Source organism: Phocoena sinus, chromosome 15 (assembly GCF_008692025.1).
Source record: "Phocoena sinus isolate mPhoSin1 chromosome 15, mPhoSin1.pri, whole genome shotgun sequence".
Classification (NCBI taxonomy): Eukaryota; Metazoa; Chordata; class Mammalia; order Artiodactyla; family Phocoenidae; genus Phocoena; species Phocoena sinus.
The window spans coordinates 10,076,837-10,099,376 of NC_045777.1; the positions used below are offsets into that span (position 1 = coordinate 10,076,837).

Consider the following 22,540-nt stretch of genomic DNA (forward strand, 5'->3'; position numbering starts at 1 on the left):
GGACGTTTCCAGCTTGAGGTCTCATGAATGGTGCTGCTGTGGACCTCCCTGAGCTTATCTTGAGGACATGTATTATGTGGCTTTGTTGGGCCCTTGGGGATATTTGTGTTTAGCTTTAGTAGAAATTGATAGTTTTCCAAATTGTACGAATTTGTGCTTCTCCACCCGGGAAAGTGCCAGATGCTCCACATCCTCATCCACACTTGGTATTTGTCATTTTTCGCTTTAGCCTTCCTCATGGGAGCATAGCAGTATCACAAGAAATGTATTTAAAAAAAATATTTATTTGGGGCTTCCCTGGTGGCGCAGTGGTTGAGAGTCCGCCTGCCGATGCAGGGGACACTGGTTCGTGCCCCGGTCTGGGAAGATCCCACCTGCCGCGGAGCGGCTGGGCCCCGTGAGCCATGGCCGCTGAGCCTGTGCTCTGCAACGGGAGAGGCCACAACAGTGAGAGGCTCGCCTACCGCAAAACAACAACAACAAAAAATTTGTTTGAGAGAGGCTTCATTTTCTTGCTCTGAAGTCAAGTTTTAGACGTACAGGATAGCCACATCATGGTAACCCTGAACCTAAACGTGGCAAAATGGTCGCATCACAGCAGCCTTGCCTTTCTGACCAAGTACTCTCCTTTTATTCTTACTTTGATTTTATTTTGCCTCATGACAACTTTGCACCATAGCTCACACTAGCTCAAAGATTGCAGCCTCTGTCCTAACACAAATCCTTGCTTCTACCTTGATTCCTCCCAGTATATTCTGCAGCTTGATCTTTCTTTCCTTTTTTTTCTTTTTTTGCATTTCTTAGTTTTGATCTTTTTTTTTTTTTTTTTGCGGTACGTGGGCCTCTCACTGTTGTGGCCTCTCCCATTGTGGAGCACAGGCTCCGGACGCGCAGGCTCAGCGGCCATGGCTCACGGGCCCAGCCGCTCCGCGGCATGTGGGATCTTCCCGGACCGGGGCACGAACCCGTGTCCCCTGCATCGGCAGGCGGACTCTCAACCACTGCGCCACCAGGGAAGCCCCAGTTTTGATCTTTTTTAATTGAGGTACCGTTGGGTTGTAGCATTATGTAAGTTTCATGTGCACAACATTACATTTCTATTTCTGCATACGTTACGACCAAACACCCTGTTCTTGAGTAGTTTTCATCATAAGGGGAACAGTAAAAAAGTATAAAATTTACTTTCTTTTAATTGTAAAGTGAGTGCATGTGTATTAAAAATTGGAGAACAGAGAAAACTGATGAATGAGTTACTGGTGTAACTTTCCCTTCAAAGGCAACCACAGTTAACACAAACCTTTTAGCATATGCTGTTTTCTTCCTGTCTTGTTTCCGTGTGTACATTGTTTGATGAATTATAACCACGTAGCACATGTGTTTTTATTTCCTGCTTTTTTTTTCATTCAGCATTTTAATGTAAGGCTTTTTTTGTATCATGATGTGCTCTGTAAATGACACTTTAAGTGGCAACATATTATTTCTTTGAGGAGACACCTTTAATTTACATAACCAGGGCCCTGTAGTTTTACAAGTTGATTCTTATTGTCACTTTATAAATACAATGTATTCATTCTGAACGCTGGCCCTGCAAAGCAGAGGCAGGCCAAAGACACACAAAGGGAAAGTTGAGGGAGGCCCAGGCCTGGGTTATGGTGATCTCATGTTTGCTATTTGGGTGGAGATGCTCTCGTTTCAGTCCTCAATGCCTCCCAGCTGCTTCCTGCTGCATCACTGAGATTTCTTGTGTTTCCAGGCTGTTGTATTAACTGGGGCTGAGCCTTTGTCAGTCACTAATATCCCCTGAGCAGTACTGGGCTGTTTTGTGCCCAGTGATGGAACCAGGGGCCTGGGGGACCAGGGCTTGTTAGAGGACAGCCCCTGTACAGTCAAGCCGGAGACAGCTGCTGTGGCCCTGGAGGTACCTGACCCACTCAGAGCCCTCCCCAGCTCTGGGGCCCCACGTGGGACTTTTTTTTTTTTTTTTGGGCTGCATTGGGTCTTCACTGCTGCACGGGGGCTTTCTCTAGTTGCAGCGCTTCATTGTGGTGCATGGGCTTCTCATTGCGGAGCACGGGCTCTAGGCTTGTGGCCTTCAGTAGTTGTGGCTCGCGGGCTCTAGAGCACAGGCTCAGTAGTTGTGGCACATGGGCTTAGTTGCTGCACGGCGTGTGGGATCTTCCCAGACCAGGGCTCGAACCCCTGTCCCCTGCATCGGCGGGTGGATTCTTACCACTGTGCCACCAGGGAAGCACCCCACATGGGACTTTTAAACACTAGCATTTTATTTTTTCTAGTATAAAAGTAATAATTTCTGTTAAAACTACTGATTTCTCTTAGAGAAAGGTTAAAGATGCAGTAGCTAGAATTTAAAGCCCGACTTTCTATTAACATTTAGGTATGTTTCCCTCTGATCTATAATTTTATCGGATGGCTATTGGGTGACATTATTTTCGTTGGTTTTTGCTGTTAGAAATGAGAACTTAGTCTACAGAGACTATCTTCTTTCTTTTTTTTTTTTTTCGCCATGCCGTGGGGCATGTGGGATCTTAGCTCCCTAACCAGGATGGAACCCGCACCTCCTGCAGTGGAAGTGCAAAGTCTTAACCACTGGACCACCAGGGAAGTCCCTAGAGGCTATCTTGATGCATGAATTTTTGCTACATCTTGGACAGTGAATTTCTGGAAGGGCTCTGCCATTTTACACCCCATGAAAGCCAGAATGGCCCTTGTTCCAGGGTCAGGATAATTTTGCCTTTTGCCTAGTGCAGACCCCCGAGATTGGGAAAGTTCAAAAAAAAGAGAGAGAAAGAAGTAAAAACACATGCTTTCCTTTCTTTGTCGGCCACAAATCAGGCTTCCTGTTTATTAATGTGTGAGCCAGGTGGAGCTGGAGGGCAGTAGGGGCCTGTGGTCGATTGAGGACAGGCTTGCTCCGTGGTAACGCTAACGCTCTGTGGATGGACTGGGGGAACCGAACACCTCACAGTGGTGTGTGTTTGGTGGCTGTGAGAGATAACGGAGTCTGCAAGCATACAGTAAATGTTTGTTGAACGAATAAAAGGCTTTCTAGATCCAGTTTCTCGTGACAAAGCTGTGTGTAGACAACAGGGCCAAGGGCACGTCTGTTTCCCTGCAGAGGAGGGTGAGGGTTGTAGTGGGGTCGTTGGAGCCCAGGGTCGCGTTTCCCTGCAGCAGCATCATTAGGAGAGGTGTGAAGCGCTCCCTGTGAGGGCCCTGCCACGCCTGAGCTGCCCTCGGACCAGCCCCTCAGCCCCTCTACCACCTGTTTCCAGAGGTAAACTCCTCCCAAGCGACAGGTGTTGTAACTTCTGGCGTCTTACAGGCGCCCTTGGAAACATCCCCCATGGCCTTCCCGGGGGCTCAGTGCCAGAGCCACGCCCGGTGGGGCAGCCCGGTCTCCAGGGGAGCGCGGATGGAGCTGAGTCCGGTTAGGAGGAGGGTTCCTGGTGGAGGGCTGGCTCCCCGCCGCCTGGCTTGGCTGCCGAGCACCTTGAGGGGCTGAGAGCCTGGATTCAGGCACGGCTGCCTCTGTCCACGTTGGCCTCCTCCTCTCACTGGCTGTATGACCTTGGGCGAGAGAGTCCAGCTCTCTGAAAACGGGTGTGATGACAGTGCTGGGGGGGGGGGGCGGGGTGTGAGGACTGAATGACCTGATGCATGTCAGGTGCTTAGATCCCAAGCGTGTGGCCCCCGGGAAGTACAGTAGCAGTGATAGCCATTGTCAGGGATGACAGTGGGGTGGAGGGAGGAGCCATGCGGGCCTGGGCGGTGGCACTGGGGACCCTCCGTGTGTCCTGCTGTGTCTCTGTCCTTGGGTTCCTCCCTAGGGGGTCGTCTGAACAATTCAGAGGTGGCTCTTGGAGTCTGCGGTAGTGTGAGGTCTTCAGGCACCGGTTAAGAGCGATGGCTCTCGGGTCCACCTGCTGGACCCACAGCTGACTCTGCCCCCCGCCAGCTGCAGGACTCTCAGTGTGGGAGGGGGGCGATGAGAGCGCCCACGGAATGGGGGTCAGGATCAAGGGAAGTAATTCACATGGACAGCCGGCACACGCTGAGCGCTTTATAGCTGTTCTTGCTTATTGTCCTGGTATCTGGGGAATTGCCTTCCATGTAATCATTCAGTTCTGTTCAGTTCTCTGGCATTCTGTGGGCTGCTGCTGGGTGCTGCCACACCAGACCTCTTCTAGAACCTGTGAGCAGATGGCCTAGCGAAAGCGTCCACGTGTGAGTAGTGTCCCTGCACGCTGGGTGCCTGGGGCATGTGAAGGGATCCACGCAGAGCGACCGAGCACCTGCTGTATGCCAGGCCTGGGGTGGGAGGCGAGCAGTATCTGGTCTCTGACCCACAAGCTTGTGGCTGAGATTTAAGGCTGCAGACTGAGAGCTGTGTGCTGTTTGGGCAGCAGTGTGGGGTTTTTGTGTTTTTTTTGGTTTTGGTTTTAAATTTAAAAAGTTTAATCACAGGGTCACATAGTTCAGTATTGGTTTTTTTCTTATAAATTTATTTGTTTGTTTTTGCTGCATCGGGTCTTTGTTGCTGCGCGTGGGCTTTCTCTAGTTGCGGCGAGCGGGGGCTACTCTTCGTTGCGGTGCATGGGCTTCTCATTGCGGTGGCTTCTCTTGTTGCGGAGCACGGACCGTAGGCGTGCGGGCTTCAGTAGTTGTGGCGCACGGGCTTGGTTGCTCCGCGGCATGTGGGATCTTCCTGGACTACGGCTCGAACCCGTGTCCCCTGCATTGACAGGCAGATTCTTAACTGCTGTGCCACCAGGGAAGTCCCAGTTCAGTGTTAAAAGGTACAGAAGTGTGTACATTGCACACTCAGTCTCCCTCCCACCCACTCCGTTCACCTACCCTGTGCCCCTCCCCAGGCAACCACTCATCAATTTCTTCAGTGTCGCTCTGGAGAAACTTTAACCATCTACCAAAAAAAGTACAAGTATTTTATATCTATCTAGACAAACATGCATGGATGTTTCCCTCTTTTATTCAATTGTTAGTACACCTTACACACTACAACCTATTTTTTTCACTTAACAGTACACCCTGGGCTTGTTCCATATCAGGACATAAAAAGCTTCTTTATTCCTTTAAATGTTTTCTTTAAAGTGTTTTAATAGGATTCCATCGAATAGATGTACTTTAAGCAGTTTACTACAGATGAGGTTTAGGTTATTTCTAGTTTGCTGTTACTAGATGTTATGGTGAATGGTCTTTATACCCATTTTGGAGCATATGGAATATCTCAAAGGGGAATGGTTGGGTCAAAATGAATGTCCATTTGTAATTTTGATAGCTGTCGCCAGGTTTCCCTCCCTCAAGGTAACACTGATTTAGGCCCCTCCCAGCAGTGAAGGTGCCTGTTTGGCCATCCTGACCAAGCACAGGTGTTGTTAGGCTCTTTGATCTTCGTCATCGTGCTAAGTAAAAAAATTACCTCTCAGTGTGGTTTTAGTTTTGCCTAGTACTTTAAAATTGAATTGGTTGCCAACATTTAAAAACTGAGTGTTTGCATCTCACAATCTTATGTTTTGTCTTTGTCTTGAAGAATTGGATGGTCTGCTGTGCTGGGCTTATGTAGAATTGTATCCTGGTAGGATCTGGGGGCAGCTACTTCCTTCCCATGAGATCTGGTCTCCTCAGTGTGCCCCACCCCACTGGATCCTGTGTTTATTTTTGTTCATTTATTGTTTTCTGTTACTTGCTGGGCTTCTGTAGATTTGAGTTTGCCAGTCCTGGTCTAGAGAGAAACGGGTAAGTCTAAGGGAGAACAGAGCTGCTTCGTCCTCTCTTCGGGAATAACAGAGTTGGGTTTTGACGGATAAGTAGAAGTTGGGTGATGGGCTTGCCTGAGCAAGTCTGTTGTGGATGAGTCTTGCACAGGGGTTGGGAGTTGGAGAAAAATGAAACAGCCAGGGACGAGCTAAAAGTGCAGAGTTCTGGAGCTCACCTGCCTTGGCTGCAATCGGTGGCTTGACTGTGAGGACCTGGGATGAAAAGGTAACAGGGGTGAATTTGAGTTCATAATTATTGAATCGTGGGGTTGGATGCAATGTGAGAGGTGTCATGTGCTCTGAGCAGAAAGAGACCAATAGGGGAAGACTTAAGGCACGAGAAATAGGGAGAGGCGACAGTTTGCATCATCCGTGACTGCCCCCTACCCCAGAGAACCAGAGTTAACAGTTTGTGTGTGTGTGTGTGTGTGTGTGTGTGTGTGTGTATTTGTTTCCTAGTATTTTTTCCCATGCATATATCAGCATATATTATTTTTATTAAAATATAGCACAATAAATTGCTTTTCTTTTGCTTGCTTTTTTCCTTCTGTTTTATCACTTGGATCTTGTCCTGCCAGTGTGTGTGTCTCTACCTTATTCTTTCCAGACTACAGTCCATTGTACAGGGGTCTTGCCGTAATGGGCATTTGGTCATTTCCAGGGTTTTGCTCTCTCTCTGTATTGCTGCTGTTGGCCTCCTAGGGCATTTCCCGTTGGTCACCAGTACCAATATTTGTGTCCTTCTAGGTAGACTTGCTAGGTCAGAGGATCTGAGCTTTACGGTTGAAGAAGTTGCTACATTGACTTGGCTTTTTTCATTGGTAAACAGTAGTCCCACCTTATCTGAGCTTTCGCTTTCTATGGTTTCAGTTACCCGTAATGAACCCGAAAATATGAAATGGAAAATTCCAGAAGTAAACAATTCATAAGTTTTACATTGTCCGCTGTTCCGAGTAGCATGATGAAATCTTGTGTCTTCCTTAGTCCTGCCCTGGACATGACTCATCATCCCTGTGTCCTGCATATCCTGCCGGTAGTCACTTAGATGGGTCTCCGTTATCAGATCAGCTGTCCCAGTATCACAGTGCTTGTGTTCAAACAACCCTTATTTTACTTAATAATGGCCCCGAATAGTGATGTTGGCAATTCGGACATGTCAAAGGGAAGCTGTGATGTGCTTCTTTTAAGTGAAAAGGTGAAAGTTCTCGACTTGAAAGAAAAGAAGTCGTATGCTGAGGTTGCTAAGATCCACAGCAAGGATGAATCTTTTATCAGTGAAATTATGAAGAGGGAAAAAGAAATACGTGCTAGTTTTCGTGCACCTCAAACTGCAAAACTTATGGCCACAGTGTGTGATAAGTACTTTAGTTAAGATGAAAAGGGCATTAAATTTGTACATAAGGTATTTTGAGAGAGACCACGTTCACATAACTTTTATTACAGTATATTGTTATAATTGTTATGTTTTATTATTGGTTATTGTTATTAATCTCTTACGGTGCCTAATTCATAAATGAAACTTTATCACAGGTATTTGTGTGTAGGAAAAACTCCGTGCTATCCTCAGTTTCACGCATCCCCTGGGGGGGTCTTGGACCGTATCCCCTGTGGATAAGGGGGACAACTATAGTCTTGTTTCTTCTCCAGACAGTAGCATTCCTGTGGCCAGAGATACTTCAGACTTCAGTGAACTACTTCCTTCTTTGCATTCTTTCAGATCCTAGATTTTATATTCTCCCGGTTTAAAAAAAAAAAAAAAATCTAGCCACTTCCCTGTTTCTAGAACAAAGAGCAGAAGTTTCCCTTCATACCTTCCCTCCCATCCCTTCCAGTCCCCCCCACCTGCCCCCCCAGGCATCTGTGCTTAACAGTTTGGGTTACGACCTTCTAGACCTGCTGTCCAGTGTGGTAGCCACTAGCCGCATGTGGCTGTTTTCATTCATTAAATTAATGAACTAAAATTTAAAATGTATGTTTCCAGCACTCAACAGCCATGTGTGGCTAATGGCTGGTGTGTTCGATGGTGCAGCTAGAGAACATCTCCCTCTGCACAGAAATGTCGGGGACAGTCCCGCTCTAGAGCAGCATTCTCAGACTTGGGACGGTTGGCAGCCCCTCTGTGTGGGGCTGTCTTGTCCACTGTAGGATGTTTAGCAGCATCCTTGGCTTCTACCCACTAGACGCCAGTAGCCCTTCCCTTCCCTGGACCTGCAGTCATGACAGACAAACATCTCTCTAGACGTTGCCAAGTGTCCCCAGGGGCAAATTCACCCCTACCTCCGTTGAGAGCTACTGCTGCAGACTATTTTCTCTGTATTGCTTTTTTTAAAATTGGGGTATACTTGATGTACCCTATGATACAAGTTTCAAATGTACAACCTAGTGAGTGATTCACAACTTTTAAAGGTTGTACTCCATCTGTAGTTATTATATAATATTGGCTATATTCCCTGTGCTGTACAATAATATATCCTTGTAGCTTACTTATTTTATACATAGTAGTTGGCACCTCTTAATCCCCTTCCCCTGTCTCGCCCCTCCTCACTGGCACCCTCTAGTTTGTTCTCTGTATCTGAGTTCTCCGTGTTGCTTTTAATTTTCCTTTACATTCTTCCTGGATCTTTCCGGCGTCAACACTGAGACTCTAGCTTCCTGGACTCCGGCTTCAGGGAAGGTAGCTACGTCATGCAGGCAATTCAGCAGATATTTACTGAGTGCCTGCTGAGTGGCACCAGGGCAGAGATGATCATTTCTTCGGACGCCAGCTCCTTGTGGCAGTAGTTACATTGTCCAGAAACATTGTTCCCTTGGCGTGTCCCTCTCTAATATTTGTTTTCCTTGCATTTGGCCAGATTGTGTGAAAACACTGCACATCTGGTTGGCAGGCTATTGGCTATCAAAACCTTTGTTTTAGAGTCAAGTCGTAAGGAACTCCACTTTGGTTTCCTTTTGTTTAAATTGTGTAAGCTGGAAGCAGCGTAGACGGGATTATTTCTAGCCTTACATCTTAGCCTAGTTGAATAGCCGTTGCTATTCAGGTGAGAAAATTTTCATGTTTTCTTTTTTCAATCTGGAAAAATAACGTAAGAGAAATAAGATCTACTTTTAATTGAATGCCTGCTGTGTGCTAGGCATTGTCTTACACCCTTTATATATAAAATCCTTGGTCTTCGTAGTAATTCAGCAAGGCGGGTCTTACTGTCAATTTACAGATAGGGAAAGTGGGGATCACAGAAGATGAATTGTCCAAGGGCTCACAGCTGGTGTGGAACGGGGCTGGGATTTGCGCACAGGCCCATCTGGTTGAAAAGCTGGTGTTTATTCCTCTAGCCCACGTGGTCCTGCTGTTCTGAAACTGAGACTCTTGCTTGTTATTTCTTTTTCAGCCTCTACATTAATTTCTCGCACTCAGGGGTTCTATCTTGTAGCCCATCTCCCCAACCTGTCTAGAATGTGGGATAGGAGTTAATTTGGGAAAGTGACAGCTCAGTTTGGCGTTGAGAAGCGACAGCAGGGTGACAGCTGCCACCCCACAGCTCCAGGCAGCTCCCCCTCTTGGACCTCCGGGGTGCTGACGTCCACCCCTGGACAGACGGGGTGTGGCGGCAGCTGACAGAAGGAAAAAGAGTCGTGGGTATAAATCCAGATGTCGGGGGAGCCTGGCTGCCGCCTCTTCTGCTTTAACTGACCTGGGGGCCGGGGGAGGACTTCGTCACTTGTAAATTTGCCACCAAGCCCAAGGCCGTCACTTGTAAATTTGCTACCAAGCCCAAGGCTTCTACTGCAGGACAGTAGTTCCCCAAATAGCAGATGATGGCTCCAGGTGCTAAAGTGATCCTAAGTAATTCACGGACAGGAACTAAATCACATTGAGATGTATAGCGAGACACTTCCTTTTTCAGTTTTCCTTCAACATTTTTTTAACCCTGTCAGGGCCCGCTTTTGAATAGCAGAAGAAACTGGCCAGCAGGCAGCAGGCTGGGGGCTGGGAGCCACTGCGTCTGGAATTTAGTAACGTTTGCTTCTCATTGTGTTGATTTTGATGTTTACCTTCTGTGTATGGCAAGTTATAGTGGTTTTGCATTTATGATAGTGGTTACCTTTTAAGTTACCTCCTAAGACACATTTATGTACTGATAAACAAAATCCAGGTCAGGAGTTCTCAACCAGGACACAGCTGACATTTGAGGCTGCATCATTCTTTGTGGCGGGTGCTGTCCCGGGCTTTGTAGGATGTTTAGCAGAATCTTGGCCTCCTCTACCTACTAGATACCAGTAACTAACCCCCTTCTCCCTGTTGAGAATCGCTGATTTAAGGTATGCAAATTGAGGCAAACTGATGAAGTTAGAAAGTAGAATTAGTTGGATATGGTAGAAATCCCGTGTGTATGAAAAGGGCTGAAGTTTGGGAAACTCTTTGGGCAAATTGCCTTCAGTTGTGGGGTCCACTTGCTGATGTTCCTGGGGCATTGAGGTTTGTTCAAGAGCGAGGAGGGAGGAGATGCCTTGAAAGAGCTGCTCTAAAGCAGCACCGTCTAGTCGAACCTCTGCCATGCTGGAATGTTCTGCATCCGCGCCGTCCAGTCCATAGCCACGGACCACCTGTGGCCGCGGAGCGCTCAGAATGTGACTGCTGAGAATGAGGAATTTAACTCTTTTATTTAAGTAACTTAAATGTAAAGCTACCAGGTTGGACATCACAGCTCTGAAGAGATCAGTGTGCAGACGTCAGGATGATAGACTGCAGGCTTTAAAAGCTTAGACGCAAAGACACACAAACCAACAGGAAAGCATCTTATTAAGTACGGCCCAGCCACGTGGCAGACAGGACTATCAGACAGGAGCTTTGGGGCGGTGGTTAACTGCACCCACTTAACATTGGCTTTAGCAAAGTAAAATAAAACAAAAACCAATGTACTGGTGCCTAAGACTTGAGAAGCCCAGGGAACCGACAGACCTACACTCGCCCCCGAGGTGGGCAGGAGCCTCCTGTGGTCTCTGCATCCTCCTTGTGACTCCATTTTCAGGCAGACTCTCCCTAAACAGGAGCAAGGTGGCTTCCTGCAACTCCAGGCTTGTTTTCTGCCACCTTAACAACCCCAGGGTGAAGAGCATGTCTTTCTGGAATTTCTAGCAAAAATCCCAGCCAGGCCTCTCAATGGCCCTTTCTCTGAGCCTAGCACCATGCTGAGGGCTCTGCTTGACCAAGCCTGGATCCTGGGCTTGTCATGCCTGGAGCTCAGAGGTGGGGTTGGCCTCGGCTCAATCAGGTGGAAAGATGGAGGGAAATGGACTTACTAAATTATAACTGTAGGCTATAGAAGAAAACTGTATGGTAGCCTAGGCTAAGGGACTGAATCTGAGGTAGGACACACTTGGATGGGGGCCCCTCCCTAAGGCTGGGGTGCAGACCTGGTTGGAGACAGTGTAGTTCAGGCCACTGGATGGCAGGACCAGAGCTGGTCTGCAGGTGGGGCAAGCAAGAAAGCCATCCCAGGGGTACCGATGGGGTGGCAGGCACAGCTGGCGGTTGACGCATTGGGTGTACAATGGGAGAGAGGGCACCTGAGCTCACAGTATCCCTGGTGGGACACTAAGGGCCACAGTGACAGGGGGACCTTGGGAGACAAACCTGGGGGTGAGGGAATCAGGGTACTGGTGTGGAGGAGGCCTGGGGCCTGGGATGTCCATATTGAGAGGGCCCTGGTAAGGTGACCCCTGGGCCACAGTGGGGCTTGAAAGCCTCGAGGGACAGCATGTGCTGGGCGCATGGCTGGCCAGGGCACCATTCGATGGCCTCACTCAGCGCACTGCTGACCCGCCCACTGTGCCACAGCCTGGAAACCACAGGTGAGCTTTTTCCTCCAGTGGTGTCCCTCCAGCGCCCTCTACTGAGAAGGTTTAGCATTTCACTGACTGTAAAGGAGAGGCAGAAAGGAGAGCGGGCACTGAAGGGTGACTCGGGAGCTGGGAGCCAACGCATTGATATGAAGATTAATGAATGAGTGTGGGGGGCAGGGCAGCTGATGTGCACACAGAAGAGCTCCGGTTTGAGCAGCCTGAGAGCCCTCACTCTCTATGGCCCCTAAGGATCTTTCCAATTTTATGTAATGAAGAGAGACTAGAAAAAAAAAATAGAGCTGTGAAATAATTGTGCTGATGGGGCTGTCATTGGCTGTGCAGGGTACTCTCAGGCTCTTAGCTCAGGATCTGGATCAGACAGACGTGGGCTTAAAGTCGGCTTCTACCACTCGGTAGTAGATGGAGCTGGTGTAGCAGTAGATCTTGAGCAGGTAACTGAGTCCTCTCTGGGCCTCAGTTTATCCATCATGAAAATGGGGATGATGCTAGTACATACTATGTAGGATGGTTGTGAACATTAAGTAAGACATTATTTTTTAAAGAGCATACACTTCTACATCCGTGACATTTTGAGAATCTATCTTTCTCATCACCCCTCACTGCCACCACCCTAGTCTTTGCTTGCCTGGATGACGGCAACAGCTTTCTAAATGATCCTTCTGTTCCCAATCTTTTTGGTTAATGTACAGCTTGGTTAAGATACAGTTCACATGCCCTGCAGTTCGCCTCTTTAAAGTATATAATTCAGCAATTTTTAGTATATTCACTGAGTTGTGCAGACATCACCACAATGTTAGAACACTTCACCATCCCCCAAAGAAGCCTCACACCTGTTACCTGTCTCTCCTTTTGCCCACGGCAGCGTCTTCTCTGCTCAGAAGCCAGAAGGACCTTTAAAAAAATGTAACTCAGGAATTCCCTGGCCGTCCAGTGGTTAGGACTCTGTGCTTCCACTGCAGGGGCATGGGTTTGATCCCTGGTTGGGGAACTAAGATCCTGCAAACCGTGAGGCGTGGCCAAAAAAAAAAAAAAAAAAATTAAATCAGATCATGCCACCCTGTGCTTGTAACCCTTCAGTGATCCCCACTGTGGATGGAGTAAAATCCAGACTCCTTGCCCTGGTGACAAGGCCCTGTGTCGTCTGCCCCCTCCTCCTCCTCCTCCGACCTCATCTTTTACCCTCTCCCCCGTGTTCGGTGCATTCCAGCCACACTAGTCTTCTTTCCCTGCAGATGTGTGTCAGGCTGCTTCCTACCTCTGGATCTTTGCCCTTGCGGTTCTGATCTGCCTAGATGGCACTTCCTTGCCTGGTTGCATGGATGTTTCTTCTTGTCACTCAGCTCACCTGTCACCCCAGCCTTCCTGACCACCCAGTCTCCCGGAGCCACACCCCTTCCCCACTCCTTCTCTTATCCCATGCCTTATTTTATTTTAGAGAGCTGTTTACTGTCTCTCTTCCTCCCCGTGGGAGGAGGACCTCGTCTGTCTTGCTCACTGTTGAATGCCCTAGGTGAGGACCTGCGTCCTGTGAGTGCACAGGACATTCTAGGTGAATGAATGTGTGACAAAAAGGGAGCAATGATCCCTTGTCTTCTTCTCCTTCTTATTAGATACTCAGTAAATACTGTTGACCTAAAAGTCATTGAAAGTGTGCAGCTTATATCCAGTGCAGGTAGAAAGTGAATAAACAAGGTGACAATCAAGGTGATTAAATGAGATCAGCTTGGGGCTAGTTACACTGGGCTCAGGTGACACAAAGTCCTTATTTTACCCTGTGCCAAACGCTTACTACCCTTTGTTGCAATGAGATTGTGAGGAAGTAGAAGGAAAGGATCCCGTTCCAAAGTTAGGTCCCCACAGGAACTGGAATCATAGTTGGACCAGATGAGCACTTAATAAATGCTTACTATTATGGATTTAGCTAAAAAAAAAAAAAAGAAATGCACATTTAGTCCCATAGGTAATAGATGTACAATGTGATGGAAGAATAAGTAGGAGAAGGCGCCCCTACTCCCTCCTTCCCAAAGGAAACCGGTGGCGTCAGCTGTCGTGGAGGTTTTCTGCATTGGCAGGCATAGTCTGCACGGTATCCTCTTGCTTTCATGCAAGGAATGGCATCCTGGACACACCTTGCAGCTCCTTCCTGATTTAGCGTATCTTGCAAATGGGGCTATTCAGCGCATACAGCTCTATCTCCCTCTTCAAAGACTATTGAGCATGCCATCGTATGGACGTTCCCTGCTTATTTGACCAGCCGCCCTCTGATGACCGGTTAGGTACGGTTCCAGTCTTTGCTACCACGTGCGGGCTGCCCTGAATGACCTGCCCCCTGTGCACATGCACGCCTGCCGGTTAAGTCACGGAGCGTTTAACTTGGTAGCTTGCTGTGAGTAACCTTCTGCTAGGACAAAACAGACAAAACTCATAAACAGCCTGACAGTATGTCATTCTCTTAAGTTCATTCTTCAGCTTTCATTAGAAACACTCAGCTCTGGGAGTCGTCATTACAGGATTATTATAGGATGGGGAGAGACCGGCTGGTTCACAGAAAAATCAGTGACCATGAGTAGGTATCTGCAGATTGAAGGGTGTGCTTCCGTCAAATGCATCCTCCCTCCCTCCCTCATTCAGTGCTTTGCGTCCACGGATGGCCGGCTTGGGTGACACACACCCAAGAGCAGGAATGGGGCTGGACACCTCAAGGTTTCTGTATGTGTCTCTCGCCAACACGAATGAGTTATTAGAAGTGACACCCATCCTCGTGAGAGCTACCACCATCCTCCCCACCCCAGCCCTAGCACTAGTTTACGGGAACCAGGATGCTATATTTAAGAAAGAGCATCGTGTTTCATCATGGAAATTTTGAGCATCTGAGCAGGCAACAACTTGCTGGCTTGCTAATCTTTAGAGTCCCGATGCCCAGGGACTGTGTGTGCTCAGCTCTCCACCCCAGTACCTGGGCAGGGCCTGCCTGGCCCGTAGGAGGAGGGGGAGACGGTGGGTCCGCAGGTGACAGGTGACTATGTAAGTCATCATGGCCACGTCTGGATGGGTTGCCTTCAGCTGGCAGCATCTCAAGGGGCTGGTAGGGCTGGGGTTCCTTCCTCCCAGCCTGTGGGGGTGGGTGGGGAGGTGAACAGTTCAGCCTGGGGTCTTTCCATGAAAGACCCTTAACGAATGCTCGTAATTCTCAAAATGCCTGTTTACAGCCGCTCCTGAAGGATGGGCTGCCTTTTTTTGGCACGAGTGAGGGTGGGCATGTGTGTCTCAGAGCAGCTGAGTTTTGCCAGAGCTGGGCAGGTGTCCCTGGCTTCACACAGGCGACCTGAGGGCAGGCGTGCCTGGTGAGCTGCCCTCCGGGGGCGGCCCTGGGAGTCAGTTTGCCTACAGCTGGTACGCTGGCCTGTGTTCAGGTTATGCGGGGCGCCGAGTCATCATCTTGCTGGCGTGTTCCTCCAGCATGTTGCTAAAACGTGGAGCCGAGTGTGGAAGGAGATTCTTTCCCTTCTCTTTTTGTATAGTAATCTTGGTGTGACCAGCACCCTTGATAGCATGTGGGGTGCAAAGACACTGGGTTTCAGAATAAGATGGACCTGGTTCAAGGCCAGACTCGGCTGTTTCTCACATCTTGGTAAACTCGGGTGCTTTATTCAGCTGTCCTGAGCTTTCCTCTCTCACCTGCAGAATGTCAAAGTGATAACAGTACTTGTTGCTCTGTATTTACTTTTTTTAACTTAAATCTTATTTTAAAAACGAATCCTGGGGCTTCCCTGGTGGCGCAGTGGTTGAGAGTCCGCCTGCCGATGCAGGGGACATGGGTTCGTGCCCCGGTCCGGGAAGATCCCACATGCCGTGGAGTGGCTAGGCCTGTGAGCCATGGCTGCTGAGCCTGCCCATTCGGAGCCTGTGCTCCGCAACGGGAGAGGCCACAACGGTGAGAGGCCCGTGTACTGCAAAAAAAAAAAAAAAAAAAAAAAAAAAAACGAATCCTACTTTTTGAAATAATTTGGGCTTGGGGACAAAGCATCTTTGATTTGGACCACAGCTTCTTAGATGCCTCAGCTTTGTTTTCCCCTCTCATTGAAGGATGAAGCCTCAGATGGGGCTGTGGTTCTGACTCAGTGAAGATGCTTTAGAGAAAGACATTCTGGGAGGAGTGGATGGGTGTGGGCGTGGCCTTGACGGTGTGGGCGTGTCTTTCCCACAGGTGCTGCGAGTGGCTGAGATGCTGTGGTGCAGGGGAGCCCAGGCCCCGCACGGTCTGGTTGGGGCACCCCGAGAAGAGGGACCAGAGATACCCTCGAAATGTCATCAACAATCAGAAGTACAACTTCTTCACCTTTTTGCCTGGGGTATGTACGGGCAGGGGCAACATCGTTTTCTTCTTCCTACACCAGATGTATGCAGTGGTACCAGTCTTAGCAGACTGAAGTTCCTGTGGCAGATTCTGTGAACACCCCGTCTTTTCCATGTCACCTCAGCCACTGGCCATTCATCTTCCCTGGTCCTGAGCACCTGGAAGGGGGCTGCCTTCTGTCCGCAAGGCTGTGAGACTCCACTTGATTGGTTAGAATAACTTCACATTTATTTGGTGTGTTGGGCCTAAGAGTGAAAAAGATATTTTGAGGACATAGCTTTGTTCCAAAAAAAAAAAAAAGAAAATCAGGAGGGGACTTCCCTGGAGGCGCAGTGGTTGAGAGTCCGCCTGCCAATGCAGGGGACATGGGTTCGAGCCCTGGTCCGGGAAGATCCCACGTGCCGCGGAGCAACTAAGCCCGTGTGCCGCAGCTACTGAGCCTGCGCTGTAGAGCCTGTGAGCCACAACTACTGAAGCCCACGCGCCTAGAGCCCGTGCTCTGCAACAAGAGAAGCCACCACAATGAGAAGCCCGCGCACCGCAACGAAGAGTAGCCCCCGCTCACCACAAGTAGAGAAAGCCTGCGCACAGCAACAAATGCAGCCAAAAATAAATAAATAAATAAATTTATTAAAAAAAAAAAATCAGTGCTTACATTCCCCCCCCACCCCTCATTATCATGAAATACATATTTGGAACAGGAAAGTTGGGAGATAAAAGTGTAGAGAACTTTTTTTTTTTTTTTTTTTTTAAACATCTTTATTGGGGTATAATTGCTTTACAATGGTGTGTTAGTTTCTGCTTTACAACAAAGTGAATCAGCTATACATATACATATGTTCCCATATGTCTTCCCTCTTGCGTCTCCCTCCCTCCCACTCTCCCCATCCCACCCTTCCAGGCTGTCACAAAGCACCGAGCTAATATCCCTGTGCCTTGCGGCTGCTTCCCCCCAGCTATCTACCTTACTACGTTTGTTAGTGTGTATATGTCCATGACTCTCTCTCGCCCTGTCAAAACTCACCCTTCCCCCTCCCCATATCCTTAAGTCCGTTCTCCAGTAGGTCTGCGTCTTTATTCCTATCTTACCCCTAGGTTCTTCATGACATTTTTTTTCCCTTAAATTCCATATATATGTGTTAGCATACGGTATTTGTCTTTTTCTTTCTGACTTACTTCACTCTGTATGACAGATTCTAGGTCTATCCATCTCATTACAAATAGCTCAATTTCATTTCTTTTTAAGGCTGAGTAATATTCCATTGTGTATATGTGCCACATCTTCTTTATCCATTCATCCGATGATGGGCGCTTAGGTTGTTTCCATGTCCTGGCTATTGTAAATAGAGCTGCAATGAACATTTTGGTACATGACTTAGAGAACTTTTTTTTAAAGGTAAATTTTAACACTATCATCCAGAGAGACTTTTTGTTAACATGTTTGTGAACTTATTTTTTTTTATTGAAGTCACTTTTTTTTTTTTTTAAATTTATTTTTGTCTGCGTTGGGTCTTTGTTGCTGCACGTGGGCTTTCTCTAGTTGCGGCGACCAGGGGCTACTCTTCCTTGCGGTGCACGGGCTCCTCACTGTAGTGGCTTCTCATTGCAGAGCACACAGGCTCTAGGCGCGCGGGCTTCAGTAGTTGTGGCTCACAGGCTCTAGAGCGCAGGCTCAGTAGTTGTGGCACACCAGGCTTAGTTGCTCCGCGACATGTGGGATCTTCCCGGACCAGGGCTCGAACCCGTGTCCCCTGCATTGGCAGGCGGACTCTCGACCACTGCACCACCAGGGAAGCCTGTTTGCTAATGTTTTGCGTAGTATTTTACTCTGCATTCATCCCTTTCGTTTGTTAAATTCATGGACAAGTACTCTGAAAACCTTGCCCATAAAACACCTTTAAGTTAAACATCTGTTTTTATCTAGTGTGGCCTCCAGAATACACTGACTGACTTCAGAAGCAGCAGCAGCAATCAGTTCCAAAGCTGGAAGAAAAAAAAAAATCACTGTTTGATTTATTGAGGGAGAACATGGAAATGCAAATACCTTACACTGTAGCTTAAAGTCAACCTGAATGTTTTTTTAAGGGTGATTTTTTTTTTTTTTTGCGGTACGCGGGCCTCTCACTGCTGTGGCCTCTCCCGTTGCGGAGCACAGGCTCTGGACGCGCAGGCTCAGCGGCCATGGCTCACGGGCCCAGCCGCTCCGCGGCATGTGGGATCCTCCCAGACCGGGGCACGAACCCGTGTCCCCTGCATCGGCAGGCGGACTCTCAACCACTGTGCCACCAGGGGAGCCCTTTAAGGGTGATTTTGAGTACATTTATTGCTGCCTGGCTTACTCCCCTCCCCCAGCCCCCTAAAGCTCAGTATCTTTTTTTAAAATTAATTAATTAATTTTTGGCTGCGTTGGGTCTTCATTGCTGCACACAGGCTTTCTCTAGTTGTGGCGAGTAGGGGCTGTTCTTCGTTGTGGTGTGTGGGCTTCTCATTGCGGTGACTTCTCTCTTTGCGGAGTACGGGCTCTAGGTGCGTGGGCTTCAGTAGTTGTGGTACGCGGGCTCAGTAGTTGTGGCACATGGGCTTAGTTGCTCCGCGGCATGTGGGATCTTCCCAGACCAGGGCTCAAACCCGTGTCTGCTGCGTTGGTAGGCAGATTCTTAACCACTGCGCCACCAGGGAAGTCACGAGCTCAGTATCTTAAGTCAAGTGAAAGTTTATTTCTCATTCATGGAAATTCTGAGGCAGATCAGGCCATTCTCCTCCATCTCACAGCTACATTATCTGGAATATGTGGGCACCCACGTCTCCATGGCAGGGCAAGAGCGAGGGGCCGGACAGTGCTCCGAAGGGACACATGATTTCTGTTCGTTGCCCAAAATGAGTCAGGGGGATCAGTGTCACTTCCAGGGCACGTGGGGGCAGTTGAAACTCTGCCAGGACCCTCCTGCCACATGGGATGAAATTCTGCTGTAGATATTGTATGACGTTGAGATCATACCAGGGAGATATCCACTTATCTCACTTGTTTGATTCAGTCTTACAGCATAAGCATTTCCCACTAAAACCTCTTCAACAACATTTTGAGTGGCCCTTTCTGTACTTACAAAGTAGTTTAAGAAGGGACTTCCCTGGCGGTCCACTGGTTAAGACGTTGCACTTCCACCTTAGGGATCAATCGTGGGTTCAATCCCTGGTTGGGGAGCTGAGATCCCACGTGCTGCTCCACGTGGCCAAAAACTAGGAAAAAAAAAAGTTTCCGACTTTCCTGGTGGCGCAGTGGTTAAGAATCCGCCTGCCAGTGAAGGGGATACGGGTTCGATCCCTGGTCCAGGAAGATCCCACATGCCGCGGAGCAACTAAGCCTGGTGTGCCACAACTACTGAGCCTGCACTCTAGAGCCCGTGCTTCGCAACAAGAGAACCCACGGCAATGAGAAGCCCGTACACTGCAACTAGAGAAAGCCCGTGCACAGCAACGAAGACCCAACTCAGCCATAAATTAAAAAAAAAAAAAGTTTAAGACATAAAATCTCACAACTATAGCCGAAGCCTCCAGCATACCCTCCCTGCCCAGAGGTCCCCACTGTCTTGAATCTAGTGTTTATAATTCCCATGTGTATCATTTGTTTCTTTACTTTGACAAATTATGTTTTCGCCACCCAGGTGTATTTTCCTATACAACATGTAGAGGTGTGTAAACCGTATATGTAGGTACCATGTGAGTTTTGTTCTTCTGGGGGGGTGTTTTGAAATGTCACTCATCCCCCTCTAAGCCCACCCAGCTGCATCAGACCAACCTGAAGTGTCTTCTCTCTCCTCTCTCTCCTTTTCCAGGTGCTGTTTAACCAGTTCAAATACTTCTTCAACCTCTACTTCCTGCTTCTCGCCTGCTCCCAGTTCGTCCCCGAAATGCGACTGGGAGCACTGTACACCTACTGGGTTCCCCTGGTGAGTCAGTCGGGTCGTCCGTTCAGTAACATCAGAGGTTGGGCAGCACTGGTTCTTTGTCCTCCAGGCACCTGGAATGGGACTCGGCCTTTCAAGGGAGAGGACACCCTCCGGCCAACACGTTGGGAACCCCTGAGGTTTTCATGTGAGGCTCCGTTTCTGCCACTACCGGGGTCAACCGTAGTGATGCCTGTGCTACTCATTCCTTCTGTCCGTCAGCTGTTCAGCCTTTCCTTGTTTCAGCAAATATTTTTTGCATGCCTATCGTGAATCACTCGGTTCTAGGCTCTAGTACACAGCGGTCGTGAGCAAGGCAAAGCCTCCGACTCTTTGCATTGTGCTCTTTGGATCGTTTTCTGTTTATTATGTAGACTCTTTCAGCGTGCAGGGTTGACGGGAACAGATTCTGTGCTTCAGTGTGTATGGAGGGTGACGGACCCGACGCCCCTCCATCCTTCTTGTGCCGCCTTTTCTTTCTTCCTGCCTTTTTGGAAATGGCTATTGAGCACCTGCTGTGTGCCAGCCACGGTGCTGGGCACTGGGGATGCAGCAGTGACTGAAACGTAGAAAAATTCCTGCCCTCGCGGAGTTGACTTTCAGCGGGGACAGACAGTAAAACAGCTGAGCGTAATTGTTTCAAGTTGTGAAACTGCTGTGAAGGTAGTAGAAGGTCGTAGGGCAAATGTGGCATCCCAGGCACAGTTAGTATTTGTTGAGTGCATGAAGGTGGGAGATGTGGAGGGGCGGTCTTAGCCAGGGTGGCCGGGAAAGGCCTCTTGAGGAGGTGATGGGAAGAAAAGCAGGAGGGTGGGAGGATCCCAGGTTCAGGGAGCAGCAGTGCAAAGGCCCTGCGTTCAGCACAAGCTTGGAATATTGGAAGAACAGAAAGAAGCCCAGCGCGTCTGGGGCACAGAGAGGGTGAAACTGACATTTCCTTTCCTCCGGAGACATGATGAAATATTAATTTTCATTACGCAGGGCTCGGAAGGAACACTTGGATTCTCTGTTCACAAATCTTGTTAAATTTTTCATTGGGAGAAGATTGTTAAAGTAGAAAAGGTGTTTCCTCCTTAAGGAAACAAAAACACACGTTCTTTTGGACGGTAAGGATTTGGTGCACAGGCACTTAGGGAGCAGAGGAAGTGGATGCCAAGGGCCCAGGAAGCGGGGTCCACACGCCATTGGTGGTACGTTAATCAGACAGGTCGTGTCAGCAGTTCCAGCCCTGGGAAGAGGAGCGGGGTTTATTTCTTCCACACAGGCGGTGGAGGTGCTTTTGGGATGCGGGAATCGTTCTTTTCTGCTCTGAGTCATTTGTGGGTGAGGTAGGATGTTGGGATAACAGACATTCCTGTCTGCATCAGGGTGTGTGCTTTTACACAGTGAGTGTCACTAACTCAGAGGCCAGGCTGATAGAAGCCGGGGGGCGGGGGTGCTCGTGTCCCATCTCAAAGCAGAAGATGCTGCTTTGTTCCATCGCTGCAAACATGGACCCAGAGTTGCCCAAGAGGTAGAAACTTCAGAGTTTTACCGGAAGGACCTGAATTCTTTTTAGTTTTTTAGTTCCACAGCAGTTTGCTACATACCTATATAAAGTCAAACTGTAAGTCAGTTATTTAAGAAAAGTTAGTCTGCAATGTGTATAAAGTATCATCTATCACCCTGCGTTTTACTGATTACGTTTTAAAAATATAGTTATTTGAAAGGTAATACAGTCACACGATTCAGGAAACGTGTGAAAAGGTACCTCATGAAAAATCTCCCTTTTATCCAGTTCCACCCCCAAAACACTGTCATTCATTTCTTTTTCCTCCTTCCAAAGTTTACAAACAATGAATAAGTTTTTTCTGGACTGGCTTCTGCCATTTACCATGATTTTTGAAAATTGAAGTATAATTGACATACAACATTAAATTTAAAAATCTTGTCTTTTCCCTGCTCCCCAACGCTCCTTTTTAGAAAAAAGGTTACAAGATATACACAGTGCTGAGTCATTTTTTTCTAATTTCCAGCATCTCTTTCCCTTGATTTTCAAACATTGCTAACTCATTTACAAATTGTTAAAGCACTGTGTGGAGTGAGCACACCCCCGCCTTCTCTCGTGGTCTGTCCGCAGGCTGCCGGTTTGCAGTCTCTGCTCTGCTTGAGGCTGTACGGGTTTCCTTGGTACCTCATATTGGTGCCTTCTGGGCTCAGGAACCCTCGACTGGGAGTGTGGGATGACCAGATCCCACCTCTCAAATCTTGTCTGTTGGGTTCTCCCCAGACCCCAGATCTTGCTGCTTTATTGCCTGCAAAACGCCCTCTGTTCATTTTTCTTTTCCTTTATCAACTACGAAGGGACTCTACAAAGGGACTCATTCTTTTTTTTTTTTTTTTAATATTTATTTATTTGGCTGCAGAGGGTCTTAGTTGCAGCGTGCGGGATCTTCATTGCGGCATGCGGGCTTCTCTAGTTGCGGCGTGTGGGCTTCCCTCTGGTTGTGGCGCAGGCTGCAGATTGCATGGGCTCAGTAGTTGCAGCACGAGGGCTTAGTTGCCCCGCGGCATGTGGGATCTTAGTTCCCCAACCAGAGATT

The 22,540-nt window shown here is 48.3% G+C and overlaps 1 protein-coding gene across 4 annotated transcripts in view; it reads left to right on the forward strand.

Annotated features, from left to right (window-relative positions):
• ATP9A (ATPase phospholipid transporting 9A (putative)) overlaps nt 1-22,540 on the forward strand; it is a 138,215-nt gene that overhangs the window by 11,295 nt on the left and 104,380 nt on the right. For all 4 annotated transcript variants that reach the window (XR_004345780.1, XM_032605165.1, XM_032605164.1 and 1 more), the window contains 2 exons: nt 15,865-16,009; nt 19,848-19,961. Coding sequence is in view for 3 of the 4 variants with exons in the window: in XM_032605165.1 (XP_032461056.1) it covers nt 15,865-16,009; nt 19,848-19,961 (259 nt within the window). In the remaining variant the exon portion in view is untranslated. The remainder of the gene's footprint in view (nt 1-15,864; nt 16,010-19,847; nt 19,962-22,540) is intronic.